Raw genomic sequence first — 15,698 nt, 5'->3', positions numbered from 1 at the left:
TTGTTAGAAAACATTGAAAACATGTTCCATTTCTCTAGGTTGTAAAAAAAGGTCACCCCGCAATTAAAATTATGAATTGTCATTTATTTAATCTTGTTACTGCTACTACTAATACGTGTGGCTTTGCTAAAAATCATTTAAAACTTGTTTAGATTAGAAGTGTTTAGAACTTCAGAACATTTTGAAAAATTCCAGAATATTTTAGACGACTATAGTACATTCTGGAACAATTTAGAACATTCTGGAACAATTAAGAATATTCTAGAACAATTTAGACTGTGTATATAGCTGCTTATCTAAGAACAAGGATGTCTGGACCAATAATCTGGTAAAATTTGAAGACTCTCATAAAAGAAGAAGAATTGTCCCTTTGGAAGAATATTTATTGGAATAAAAGTGCAGAATGCCTCTCCAAAAGCAAATTATCGGACGCTACCATTTCCTTGGACCAAAAATTAAAGGGAGAAAGGAGCAAATAGTGGAAATTTCCAAAGAAGTCACCAAATTGTGGAAGAATAAACTGAATTTTCCTCATGTATCTGATCAAATTATACGAGCACAGCTTGATAAAATATTGAAATGTTATGATGAATGTGTCAAGCAGGGAAGCTACAAACCCCTTGATCAAATTTTTGATATTACTAAAGTGGATGGAACATGGTTATCTTCCAATGACAAGCGATTGTACCATCTCAAAGTGGAAAGCAAAGGAACAGTAGAATACTCTACAGGCCAAGCGGCCAGTAAAGAAATGATCCACCCCTCTAAAAGACAAAAACTTTCTAATAGGTCATCCAACTCATCATCTTACTATTCTGTTTTTAGTGATTCTGAATCTGAGGCTGACGAAAGTGAATATGAAAATGATGAAGAAGATGAGACTACTCCTACACCAAGCAGAAAACATCATAAAAGCAAAATTACAGTCAACTTGGTGACCTATACAAGAGTATCAACAAACTCCATGTCAATCAGCTATTTACAAGTCAACAATCAAAAAGGCAATCAAGCTGAAAAAAGAAATGATTGAAAAGTTGCATTTGGAAAGTTGGTCCTTACACTTTGATGGCAAGCAAATCAAAGGAATCAATTATCAAGTGGTTGTACTTAAAAATGAAAGAAGAGAAACCAAATTAGATGTCCTGGGCTTGGTACATGGCAGGGGAAAAACTATTGCTCAAGGAATTTCTAAAGTCCTCGAAGTAAAACACAATCGCTGAATATCAAATATCCATTTGTATCTCAATTGTTGAAGGAGTACGAACAACTAAAAACACAGTTTGATAACAGAATAGAAATAATCCCGAAACATCAGGCTGGAAAGATGATATGAAAATTTTATTTCATCTCTCTCGAGTGTTCCGATTTTTCAATGAAAAAGGACATTTTCCATTGATCAGGTTTCAGAAATTACCCAACATCAGCAATGTGAGGTGGAATTCCAGAGCTATACTAGCAATCCTGGTCTTCATTTTAATTCCCTTAACAAGGACAGTTCTGATGTCTAATTATATCGTGAGCAAACCATTGATTTAGAGACCAACTGCACAACAAAATATATATAATATTAAAATATGGGCAGACCATTGGTTTAGAGACCAACTGTACAACAAAAACAACTTTAATAACTTGGCTGAAGTACTGAATTCATACAAAAAGACTTTAAGCTCTTTGAAAAATCACTGGAAGCAAGAGCCATCCATACTACAGATCCCCAGAAGTAACCAATGCGCAGAGCGTGCAGTAATGAAGGAAATGTATTTGCCATGCAAAAATAAAGACAAATTGCACCTTCTATTCCTTCTATGCAACAAGCAAGAGCAAGAGCAAGGTCAACTGTCTGAGTCATTGTGGGATTGAAAATTTATTGTATTACATTTTTCAATGGCGGGGTGAACTTTTTTCAAAAGATATGCAAATAATAGTTCATTTCGTGCTTTTTAGGTAAAAGTTCATCAAACTACAGTACAGGAGCATGGGGTTGAAAAAAAGTCATAATTCTAGTATGCAATAGTAGCTAATAGCTAGTAGAAACAAGTCTTTCTGGCTTCATCTGTTCAAGTTCTTCAGCCTGTGTGGCTTTACGTTAAATATAATTTAAATATGAAATGAAAATTGTTTAACCATTTTTTTTTCAAAACTAAATCTTAACTCTGAACAAATTGAATTTTCTAAACTTAGGTTCTAACATTAGCAAACATTGAGCAAAAACAAAAAACCTCTATCAATATACAAATCTCCACCCTGCCTCTACCATATTATCTTATTGTAAAACAAACTACCGCTATTTGAAATATTTGATTTTTACAACAAAAAATAAAAACTTTAAAACAAAATTTTAGACAACCTTGTTTTATCATAGACAACTCTGGATTTACTTTTGTAGATCATTAACACGGAAATTTTTAATATCAAATTTTATGCAGAATGTAAATCTAAACTATCATTCACAAATCTAAAAAGTTGATTTTTGATTAGTCAATATACAATAATAGCCATTAAAGATGACAAGACTTATTTTTTTAGTTTTTATATATGGTAGACTTGCTAATTTTTAACACTTTATGATACAATACAAGCTGTTATGAAGTCTTAAAAATGACTCCAGGTAAAAGCTTAAAAGTTTGTGACTACTTCAGACCACTTAAAACCCATTCAACGCAATTAAGTAAACATAAAAAAAAGTAATAACACAATTATGGTGTTATTAATTTTATAATGCAGTTAGTGACAGAGTGTTATTACTTTTGCAGTTGTATGTTTATTGTTTTATTTTGTTTTTTATAACTTTTTCGCTAACAAACTTATAATAATTTGCTCCTTGAAAACAAAGTAAACAGCTTTGCATAAACTAAAATTTTGAAGACCAGATATTTTTCCAGATTTTGCATTTCGTGATTGCTTAATTCAACCTTTATTGTTACATTAAAATTATACAAACATATTTTACAAACACATTGCAATTTATATTTTCACTTTCCTCTTTAAAAAAAAGTTAAATAAAGAAAAATCTTTCTTTTTATTATAGACTTAAAACTGTTTTGTTTTTTTTTTGCTTCGCTTTATCTAAATTCTTGCTGAATGTAACAACCACTCTAAACAAACAAAAATAAAAATAGTACACAAACTATTTAAATTATTAATTTATTATTTTTTTTTTTTGTATTTAAATTTCTTGTTATTATTTTGCCTATTTTGTTAGTTTTGCTCTTTTTGTTTTTGAAACTTTTTCCGCAATGACTAATATTATTGTCTAAAATAACTGCACGCGTTTCCTGGAAAAGCTTGATATATATATATATATATATATATATATATATATATATATATATATATATATATATATATATATATATATATATATATATATATATCAAGCCTTATATATATACAGTATTGGACAAAACATTTGCAACTAACATCGCACAATGCTAAAAAGTGTTCCTATTTTTACATGTCTTAAAAACGAAACGAACTATACTACCACAGCAAACAGTTAAGGAGTTTGGAGCCATAGCATGCCATGACATGAGCAATCAGCTGACAGGTGACAGCACACAGGCAGAATTTTGTTGACAAGTGCCATTTTGCAATGGACAAAACAAGTACAACTTTTTTGGTTTGTTTCGTTTTCTTAAGTCTGGTCCGTGTCAACGTCACGGAAGTTTTTTAATAATTAAAGGAAGTATCGAGAAGTTTCCAGAAGCATGCAGAAGCTTCCAGAAGTTTCCAGAAGAAGCATCTGGAAGCATCCAATAGCATCCAGAAATATCCAGAAACATTCAGAAGCACCCAGACGCATTTAGAAGCATCGAAAAGAAGCATCTAGAATCTTCCAGAACAGGTTCACACAGGTTCATTTTACTATATAAGAGACATGTAAATCGACATGTAATTCATTCAGTATATGGAAGTCAATCAGTCAGTATTATCAAGACAGTTTATCGAAGTGAGTTTTATCAAAGTGTTTTATTGAAGAACATCAATACAAGAAGTGAAATACAACAAGTGTTTCATTACATCAATACAGTCCACATCCAACCAAGACGTTGTGTTCCACAGAGCATTATTGTATCATCACAAGGTAAATGTAACACGGTAAGCCTTGAGAAACGTGATTTTTTATTTTTATTATTTTTATGACTTCAAGTGCAAAAATGGCTCGCGACAGTCTTGGATTGGAACTAAGAAAGAAAATTATTGGCGATTACGTAAGTGGAATGTGGAACAAAAAGTGGAAAAAAAAAGTGGAAAGTGGAACAAAAAAGTATTTGTGATAAATATCGCGTGAAAAAATAGACCGTATCAAGACTATGTTCCAAATATCGTTCTATGGGGAATTTGGCACCAGATAACAAAGGTGGAAGACCACGTTCCACCACTTCTAGAAAGGATTTTATGATCGTCAAATCAGTCAAGAAGGATCCCTGGATATCATCAGTCGAGATACAAAAGCAATTAGAGCTGCCTGTATCGGACCGAACAATCAGACAACGTGCTTTTGAAGCCGGATTGTTTTCTCGACGCCCTGCAAAGAAACCGCTGATTTCACTAAAAAACCAGAGGAAAAGACTCCTGTTTGCTACATCTCATATTGACTGGAATGTGCAGAAATGGCCAACTGTCCTGTTCAGTGATGAATCGAAGTTCAACATCATTGGCAGCGATGGCATTTGCCGTGTACGTCGACCGGCCAGAAAACGCCTCGATTTATGTTACAGCCATAAGACCGTGAGGCATGGTGGAGGCAATGTAATGGTTTGGGGGTGTTTTTCTGCTAACGGTCTAGGTCCAATACATCGAAACGATGGAATAATTGACCATTCTATGTATAAAGATATCCTGAAAGATGTTATGTTACCTCATGCTGTATGGAATATACCAATAAAATGGGTTTTTCAGCAAGACAACGATCCGAAACACACTGCAAAAGTAGTCAACCAGTGGTTTCAAGACAACCACCTATCGGTGATGGATTGGCCGCCTCAATCTCTGGATCTCAACCCAATAGAGAACCTGTGGGAGATCGTCAACCGCAAAATTAATCGTGAAGGTTTTCGTAATAAGGATCAACTGTTTGAACAAATTCAAAAGGCCTGGGCAGCGATTCCACAAAGTTTCATTGATCACCTGATCGAATCTATGCCTTGAAGATACAAGGATGTGATCGACAACAAAGGATTCGCCAAGAAATATTGATAGCGAAATACAGCTTGGTCAACATTTTGTCGAGTTGCACTTGTTTTGTCCAGAAGGAAATCAACTTTTTTTAATACTTTTGATTAATTTATTAATTTTCGTGTACAAATATAGAACTTTGTGATGAATAAAACTTGAAGAACTTTGTCTCTAAACAGTTACATAGTTATTTCTCTAAATTGAAAAAATGCAGCACTTTTATATAAAGAAACTAAATTAGCATTATTTGGTTGCACTCGTTTTGTCCGATACTGTATATATATATATATATATATATATATATATATATATATATATATATATATATATATATATATATATATATATATATATATATATATATATATATATATATATATATATATATATATATATACATCCATATATATATATATATATACATCCATATATATATATATATATATATACATCCATATATATATATATATATATATATATATACATCCATATATATATACATCCATATATATATATATATATATATATATATATATATATATATATATATATATATATATATATATATATATATATATATATATATACATCCATATATATATATATATATATATATATATATATATATATATATATATATATACATCCATATATATATATATATATATATATATACATCCATATATATATATATATATATATATATATATATATATATATATATATATACATCCATATATATATATATACATCCATATATATATATATATATATAAGCAGTAATAAAAGAATAAAAAAACAAAAAAAAATCATTAAAAAACAAATTTTAGTCATAACTTTAGTGATTAAATTTTTTGCAATTATTTTCAACTTTAACATTTAGTTGACATTTAAAAGTCATTTAAATGTTAAAAATAGTAAAAAAAGTATTTCATATTCAGTGCTAAAAATAAGGGAACATTAAAATACTGCCCCTTATTTCTAGTCAGGGATGCGGAGTCTGGATTTGAAGTCTTGAGTCCCTATTTTAGCCAAGAGTCCGGAGTGATGGGAGTCTATAAAAATTTTGGAACATTTTTTTTTGTTTTTGTTTTGTTATTAATGTGCTTCAAAAAGACATGGTCTTGTCATAAAGCACTGCAAACAAGTATTTAATCAGAAAGTTCGTCTCCTTCCTTACCAATGTTCATTTAGCCAGATTGAGTATTGGTTTGGAATTTTCTAATATGCAGATATTTTTTAAAATTAGGTTTTAAAATTGTGGATGGACAAACGCCAAAATGAGAAACGTCACACCACAAATGCTTGCAAAGACCATGAATAAAATTTTTAAAAAGTGCAGTAAAACAACTTTATATAATTCAATAGTTGCGTATATTGTTTTTTAACACCCAAACTATGTGATATGCTAAAAATCATGTGCATAAATCAACGTTTACTGATTCTAAAACTAAAAAGTTTAACAAACATTTTAGTTGTGGAATATATTATTCTGGCTAATTATGTCTTAAGGCATTGATTTTCGATATACTCTGCTAACAAAATACTAAATTCTTATTTTAATAATGCCTAATGAAAAATTGAAACAAAACCGTTATGGTTGAGTTACACAAAACTATTAAATTTAACTAACAAATTTGTTACATACAATAAAAAAAGTGTCAATTAACAGACAAAAGCCATGAATTCTACAAAACAAGTTAATAAAAATCAAATTAGTCTGTAATTTTACACTATAAGTTCAAACTAACAAGCTAGACAGTCAGTAAATAAGGTACAAACTATGTCACATAGATAAACCTTACAAAATTTTGTTTTAACAATGTGATCAGTTTATATCTCAGTCGCTCTTGGAGAAAACGAGTCGTCTATTACCACTGACTACACTGATATAAATGCACAATATACAAACAATAATGAAACTGTTGCGATCAATCTTGATTAATCTGAAATTGTTGTGATCAATCTCAACTAAAATTAAAATGTTTTGCGTGTAATATTTTCAGTTAATAAAATCATTTTTGTTGAGTTTGAGAAAGATGGTCATTACAGCGGACAATGCGGCAGCAGCCTTATGAAGTGAGTTGCCAGAAGCATGAATGTTACATATCTTCAAAGATATATCCACACTTTACAGCAAGCAGTTAGTCATGAAAGAGAAGTAGTCAAAGCTGCAAGAAAGTGAATTGACTTATTTAGACACCAAGCTCCATATCTAGTGCCAATTTTAGATCGGGCTACTCGTTGGTTTAGCCGGTTCAATATGATTGGGAAATTTGAGAAATGTCTTGCATATGGCAAACTTACTACTCGTCTTCAGCATGAAGATATCACTGCAATATACAAATACAAATTTCTTTTGCACTGCAGGCAAATTTCTTTTCGATTGGAACTCAATAAAATGTGAACTAAATTGGAAAGACAGTCCCTTAGCCAATGACGTCCAAACAGAAATGATTAATAGAGAAAGCGCGTTATGCAAAAATTTACTGTTTCTTGTGCAGTTTACGTGGATATTAGGCATGGCTGTATGCTGACATTGACTGAAGACAAGGTTTGTTTTTTTAATAAAACTTGATTTATATTTTTTTTATTTATCTAACTTTGTAAAATTCATATTCAAGAATATATGAAGACTTCTATAGATAGCTGCAGCTTAGGGTCTTTGGAAAATTAATTACAAACTGATTTAATTGGCTAATATAAACAAAAAACATGAACTCAACAAAACCAAAAAAACAATAGAAATACAGAAATGCAATACAGAAAATGAAGAGAATACTTTATCAGCCGCAGAACAATAACCAAATTTATTTATGCTGTGTGAACAGGAAATAGAGAATTTTTCGGAAGAACAAATACAGATTCACTTTATTATACTTAAAATAATTATAATTTTTATATAATTAAAACAGAGTTTCGAGCAGCTCTCAAAATAATTCTAGAAATTCGGTCTTTAAAGATAACTTAGACAACTGTTCCAACCTAAACAAGTTTTTAAAATTTAACCCATTAGAAGTAATTGAGAGGTTCCATGAGGTTTTAATCAAAAAATTTTTGCTTTTTTTTATATATTGTTTCTTATGCGACATTTTGAGGGATTTTTAGGTCTTGTACTATGTGGCATAATATGATTTTTTTCTTTAAAGAAATTTTTCTGCACTCATTGTAATTGATGGAGTCACATCAGAAACATTAGAAAACTTTTTTCATGCAAATTTTCTTTCAAACATTATTATTCTTAGAAGAACTTATATTTCTTTTTTGATTAATAGTACCAATTAAATATTTCACCTCAGTGTTTCTGGTTTTATGCAACTGAATTTATGTATATTATAGCTATGCCATCTCAGTAAGAACAAGACTTGTTTAATACATCTAAAAAAATTAATATTATTAATCATATTAATATGTATTAAAATCAAAATGTGAAAAAACAAACAAGTTGTACTTTATTTTATATTTATTTACTATGGGTCAAAACTCATGAAAACCTGAATTTGCACTTTAAAACTCAAAACTCAATTGTAATAATTTGTTAAGATAATAATCTTAGACTTAACATTAAAAATAACTTAAATTAGAAAAATATTTAATAAAATTGTCATAAAGTGAAATTCACTTAAATCAAGAAAATTAAATGTTTTGAGGTATTAACAGAAAAAACTTGTTTGCTTATAATATAAGGTAAATTACATTCATAATATTAAGTACTTTGGTGTACTTTTTACTTTTATTTTTGTTACTTTTATGGTCAGTACTTTTACTTCTTACTTAAGCATTTTTTAAATGTAATAACCCTTAAGAAAAAATATAGTTCAATCTAAGTTGATAATAAAAGACAACATTTATAAAATAGATTTAATGCTTAATATAAAAAAACTTCATTTCATTAAAACTTCATTTGATGTCAAAATTGGGATTTTTATGTTTTGTGAATTTAGAACAAAGCGGTGTATTCCTGTTGGAGTTGCTTCAGGTCACCACTCAGTATGTGTTTGTAAGTGCCACCAGAATGCAAAAATTTCAATATTAAAAATACCATATATTTCAGACTATAAAGACCTTTTGATATTATTTTAAGACTACATGATGCACAATTGCAAATGCCTGAACAGTTACCCAGGCAGTTACCCAGTTGACTGTTCAGGTACAAATGCATTAAAAGAGTATATTATTACTTTGATTGTAAAAAAAAAAAAAATTTAATCAGTTGCAAAAAGCTAACAAAAATTGTATTTTACTGTCACTAGTTTCTTCAGTAAATTTTACTGAAAAAACTTGTCAACAAATAAGGAAAGCATCACAAAAAAGCCAAAAATCAAGTAACATATTTGCAGCCTTTAAAACAAGCATTATTGTGTAAACAAATTTTAATATTATTAGATTTTTTAATTCAAGATTCAGTTCAAATGTTGAGTGAAAATTCTATCGTGCATAAAATGAAAGTAGTATAAGGCTATTGCTCTTGATGTATCAAAGGCACTCAATAAGGTCTGATCATGCTGGTCATGCTGGTCTTCTACATATGATCATGCTGGTCATGCTGGTCTTCTACTTATATAGTATATCTAGGAAAATCATTTTAAATTTTTTAACTTTAAATTTTAAATATTGAATCCTTTTTATCTAACCCCAGTATTAAAGTTGTTAATTGACAAAGTTGTTAATGAACTCTCCTTCTTTTCCAGTAACATTTGGGTGTCACAAGGCTCCATTCTTGGTTTCTCATCTATGTTATTGATCTTTTTTACAATCTTACCTTTAAAGTGTCTCCATTTACTTATAACACAACTATATAACTTTAGTCTTGACAAAAAGCCATCACTTTTGATTACTTCTGATTACTTACAGGCAACTGATCTCTCTGCCATGACATTTTGAAGCTTGCAGTGGCTAGTGAATTTTAATCCAATCAAAACTCAGTTGTTTACTGCTAGTAAATAATGCAACATTGTTGATATAACTATATTGATGAATAACTAAATACTGACTGAATCTTTAACTTTATGCCTCCACAGATTATTATTCACTGCTGACCTCTCATGGAGGCCATATATACAATCCATTGCAAAGTTATTATCTGCTAAGGTTGCACCTCTATATTTTACTAGTCATTTTTTTACTCCTAATTTCATTCTGAACCTCTATAAATCTATTATTACTCCTTGTTTGGAATATTGTTTTCATGTACATATTTAGACTAGTTTTCAAATGAGGCCCTCTCCCATTAGAAAAAGTCCAAATTTGCATTTTAATTGTTGTTGGACCTGCTATAGCTACCATGTTTGAGCTTCTGTTCTGTATTTGCATCAAGTAGATGTTCCATATTTTCATCAGTAGATTCTGTATTTGCACCGTAGATGTATATCTTTCTCTTTGCTACAAATACCACCACAATTGCTGATCAAGCTATCATCACTTGTTCCATCACTCTCAATCTTGTGTGACTCATCACTCAGCAAACCTACTGTTCCTTCATGCTCAAAATAATTTTATTCATCACGTTTTTAGCAAATGTTGGTGCTTTAGATTTCTCTCCTACCTTAATGCTTTTTTAACTCTTTCAATTTACAGTTTTTAAAATTTCAACTGCTTTCTTGCACTTTAAATCCCTTATTTGCTTTTTGTTAACTCCTAACTTAAATAGTGGTTGTATGCTAATTTTGAAGATTATATTTGTTTTAAAAAAAAAATAACTGTCAACCAACATTACATCCTTTTGTTCTTTACTTTATGGAAGAAATTGTGATAAAATATAAGCATGTGTCATCTATCATCAAATCATCTTTACCTTGTTCAAAATGTATGGTATAGACAAAATATAAAAAAGGAATTTTTTTTTTTTGTTAATTGATGATTTAACAGCCTTAAATCATTAAATCTTCTATCCACCTTCTGTCTTTCATATATAAGATAAGCAGAGACTAGAATAAAAAACATTGTTAGGTATCCATAATTCATAGATATCTAAATGAAAATTTTAATTTTCTTTTCTCATTTAAAATAATTTCTTTAATTATTTATGTTTAATAATACTTAGGGCATCAGGAAAGTTCATACAACTTATTAAAAAACTCATGTATTTAAACAAAATTCATGTCATTACTATATATTGTTTTAAAGAGCATTCATTTCTCTACATTTTTATTATAATTTTATATTATATAACAAAAGTGTAACCAAAATGTAGAGAAATGAATGCTCTTTAAAATATAAAGCTTATATAATAAAAAAACTTTACAGAGCTCGAATTAAGTGATCGCGAATTGTGATATCTGGAAATGCTTCCAGTCTTTAAATTTTTAGCTTTTTAAAAACCGTAAAACTGTTATGATCACTGAACTCAATAGCTGTTATTCAATAAAAAATATTTATGTTGATCTTGAATTACAATTTAAAATTGTAAAACAATGTTATTACTATTATTTTATTATTAAAGATTATAGTTTAAACTTTATTTTATGAAACATCAGATAAAACTAGAAAAATAAAGCAAGATAAAGTTACTATTTAATTATTAAAAAACAACTGCTAATCTCAACAGTCTAAAGGAATTTAGCAGTCATCAAATATTTTAAATAAAAGATATCGTTAAATAAGATATAAAACTTTTATATCTTATTTAAATCTTATTCAATATTTTCTTATAAATTGAATGCTTGTAACTCTTTTGCAGATATGTATAGAAAATTAGACAGAGAAGTTTAAAAATATATAAAAACTAATTTAAACTTTTTATAGTTATTTTAAATTAAAACAAAAAACTCTAATAACTCATTTTAAAATATATCTTTTTTATTATTATTTTTATTATAAATTAATTAATTTCTAATTCAAAACATTTAAACTTTTAAATAAATAATTCCTTAAACTTTCCCTCTAAACAAAAATAGATATTGATGTTTCAAACAATGCGCAAATAGCTTTTTACTGATTGATTTTTACTGATTGATTTTTAAATTATCGTGCAAATTTATCGAACCATTAGCAATAATAGTTTTTTTATTACAAATTACATTTTTATTTATATTCCCTAAACTACCTGGTGTTTAAAAACAAATAATTAAAAATATGTAAGTTTTGGCTGTTATTATTTTTGCAGTAGTAAATTGATTGTTTTATTTTTTCATTAATTTTTGCAAAATGATAAATTGACCGCTTCATTAAAACAGTGTTCACGGTTTTTAATAAACTGAGAATTTAATGACCAGAAATACTTCCCGATATTGCAATTCGCAATCACTTAATTCGAGCCCTGCTTTATAAAATGAATAAATTTGAATAAAGAGCATATATTAAAAATTGTGCTCTGCTTGGAATTCCATCAACTGATATATCCAACAAACTCGAAAAAAAAAAGGGGACCAAGCACCAAAATATAGAACAGTTGCCAAAAGGGGCTGCTTTTGCTTTCAATGATGGAAGAGAGAGTTTAAAAGATGACCCACGCTCTGGATGCCCAACTACCGTGCATACATCTGCAAATATCGAGTTAGTTCGGCAAATAATTGAAGATGATCCTCATTCAACTTCTGATGATATTATGGAGCAATCATCTATTAACTGACATACATTAGGAGAAATTATACATGACTTACTAGGGCTGAGAAAATTATCATCACATTGGATACTCCACCATTTAACAGAAAAAAATCAAAAGGAGAGGGTGTTGAAGCTTGTCATAAAAATTTAGCAAAATTTGAAGAAGGTAAATGGCGATTGTGTGATGTTATTACTGGTGATGAATTGTGGTTTACTTTGAGACAGATTGGATACAAATAATTTAATGCCAGCTGGGTAGCCGAAGGTGAATCTCCTAGAACAGTAGTATGACAGGCCCATTTTGAAGCAAAAAACATGTACTCTATTATCTTATAGACAACAGGCATTGTTTATATTGATTATTTGGAAAAAGATAAGACTATAACATCTAATTAATACATTGAAAATTGTTTGAAGCCAATTATAGAAGAAATAAACAAGCAAAGACCTACCTCAGATAAAAAAAACATGAAATGTCTTCACAACAATGCTAGACCTCATGTCACAAAAGCAGTGAAAACTTTCCTAGATCAAGCCGGATTTAATATAGTTCACCACCCTCTTGAGAAGTGGTTGGAAAGGATGCAACTATGTATAAATAATAATGGCGAATATATTGAACATTTAATAAAAAATAAAAAATACGTTTATTTTTTAACATTTTTTGAAGGGTTGCACGAACATTCCTGACACCCTAAGTATATGAACTATTTCTCATCATTACTATGTCCATAAGTTATGGGCATTATAGCTGAACAATGAAATCAAAATAATTATTTCATCATAATGGGACTCATTAAACGTATTTTAGATATTATCATAAAAATAATTTTCAACAAATATTTTTAAACAAATTATTTAAAAATAATATCAATAATTATTATCATTTATTAAAAAAAAAAGTTGTAATGATTACCATCATTTTCACTGTTTTCTTTACTATCTAAATCTGCAGATATAGCAGATGCTACAAGATGTGGGAAATCAATATGTACCAATTGATTGATGGCAGTCATACTGCTTGTATGATTGCGATGTTCATTGTTTTGTGATAAATCAAACATTGACTTGGACTTTTTATCTTTAGCTTTGCGAAAAATTTTTTTGAAAAAATGGCCATGCTTTTTTTTTAATGAATCTGTTGATGACATTGAAACTGAATCTAAAGAAAAAATTTATGAATGTGGATATATAAACATATATATATATTGCTGTAAAAAAAAGAAACAAAAAAAAAGTCCTTAATTTTGAATTTGGCCTTAATGTCCAAATTGGTGCCCAAATATGGTCAGCTGTTGAAAATGGTCTAGAATAACCCCTGTATAGTTATGTGTATACATATGTATATATATATATATCAAACCTTCTCAGGAGATGCGTATCATTGCACAACTTATATGACCACACATGCAATATATGGTTTTTTGCATATATTGATAATTTGCATGTTTTAAAAAATACGCTTAAAAAACAAACCTAAATTAAAGACAAAATTAAAAATAAACAAACCATAAACTGAAAAGAGAAACAAACTTAATTAGGGCTTCCAGCTAGAACTTTTTTTTTAAAGTTCAAACCTTAACATGTTCAAACTATAATGGAAAAAAGTTCGAACTATTTCGAACTTTATTTTAGTTATGTTAACACAGACAAAAATAATACAAAATGTGTGTAAAAATATTTATTTGTTTATAATCATTAATAACAACAAAAGTAGATAATATTAATAAGTGCTCTTTGCAGTTTGCTTTAATAAATTTGTGGATTTAAAGTTTTGTCATTTAAAGAACTTTTTATTTTAGTAGCAAAAAGTCCAACACTAGAAAAAGCTCTCTCAGCTTCTACAGGCGTAGGAGGAATTGTTTGAAGAGCCTTGAAAAGTAAATCTAAATACTTAAAAACAGCCTTTTGAACAAGGTTTGTTCCAATTTCCTGATGGTCAAATTTTATTTCAGTGTCTAATTGCTTAATAAAAAGTTTGAGTTGTTGAGCTAAATTAAATTCACTTTTTAAGTTATCAATTATATTATCAGTAATTACTTCCTTGTTATCATCAGAGCTATCGTCAGATGGCTGAAATAATTGCTGAATGAGATTAGTAGCAAGATTAGTAACCATCTTTTTTAAAATCTTGTTGCCAAATTGGTCATCTTTATATAAGATATTCAGATTTGGCAAGTACTTCATGAGATGAATTAAATAAATGTTTCTTCTTCTAATTATACTATATTCAAATATCTGTTTAACAAATTGGCTTATAGGTGTATTAGCTTCATGAAGTTTTTTTTTTAATTCAGTCACAATTTCAGAATACGAAAGATCAGCATCTTTTCTAATCTACCTCCCCAAGGCCGAGTAGGCCACTACAGATGAGGAGGCTACTTAATTGTGGTTATAACCCTTTCTCAACTCTATAACTCTGAAACGCAAACCTTGATCAACAAGGCCGCTGCGTGGAGAAACAAGTTGAGTGCGGTAATACTAGGGACGTAGTAGGAATTGAACTCGGAACCTCTTGCTTATGAAGCGAGCGCTCTACCACTACACCACTACCGCATACCTCCTTTTGAAAGAGTATTAATGGCCAATTTTAGTGGTTTTAAAGACACAAAGTTCATTTATGACATCAAGCTTATTTTTAGTTAGAGGAAAATCAATATTCATACCAATCAGAACTATTTTTACTTCTGCTTACACCTCCAAAAAATTTTCAAGCATATCAATAGTACAACTCCATCTTGTCCTTGAATCACAAATCAAAACTTTTTCTTTTCCAAACTTTTCAATTATATTTGGTTGAAGTTAATCATCCTTGCTCACTGGTGATCTACAAAAGTTTTTAACCAATTTTCTTATTTTTGCCACAGTTTCTTCAAATTGATATTCAAGTTTCAATAATGGAATAGAATCTTTACGAACTGTATGAACAGTTTGAATATCATCACCAACTTCAGTCTCATCTTCATCATCGATGT

The 15,698-nt window shown here is 29.1% G+C and overlaps 1 protein-coding gene across 3 annotated transcripts in view; it reads right to left on the bottom strand.

The window, feature by feature from the left end:
- LOC100209728 (multiple C2 and transmembrane domain-containing protein 1) overlaps positions 1–15,698 on the bottom strand; it is a 67,623-nt gene that overhangs the window by 33,411 nt on the left and 18,514 nt on the right. For all 3 annotated transcript variants that reach the window (XM_065816642.1, XM_065816641.1, XM_065816640.1), the window contains exon 3: positions 13,640–13,885. In XM_065816642.1, the coding sequence (XP_065672714.1) occupies positions 13,640–13,885 (246 nt within the window). The remainder of the gene's footprint in view (positions 1–13,639; positions 13,886–15,698) is intronic.

Source organism: Hydra vulgaris, chromosome 13 (assembly GCF_038396675.1).
Source record: "Hydra vulgaris chromosome 13, alternate assembly HydraT2T_AEP".
NCBI lineage: Eukaryota > Metazoa > Cnidaria > Hydrozoa > Anthoathecata > Hydridae > Hydra > Hydra vulgaris.
This window is presented reverse-complemented; position numbering and strand designations above follow the sequence as displayed.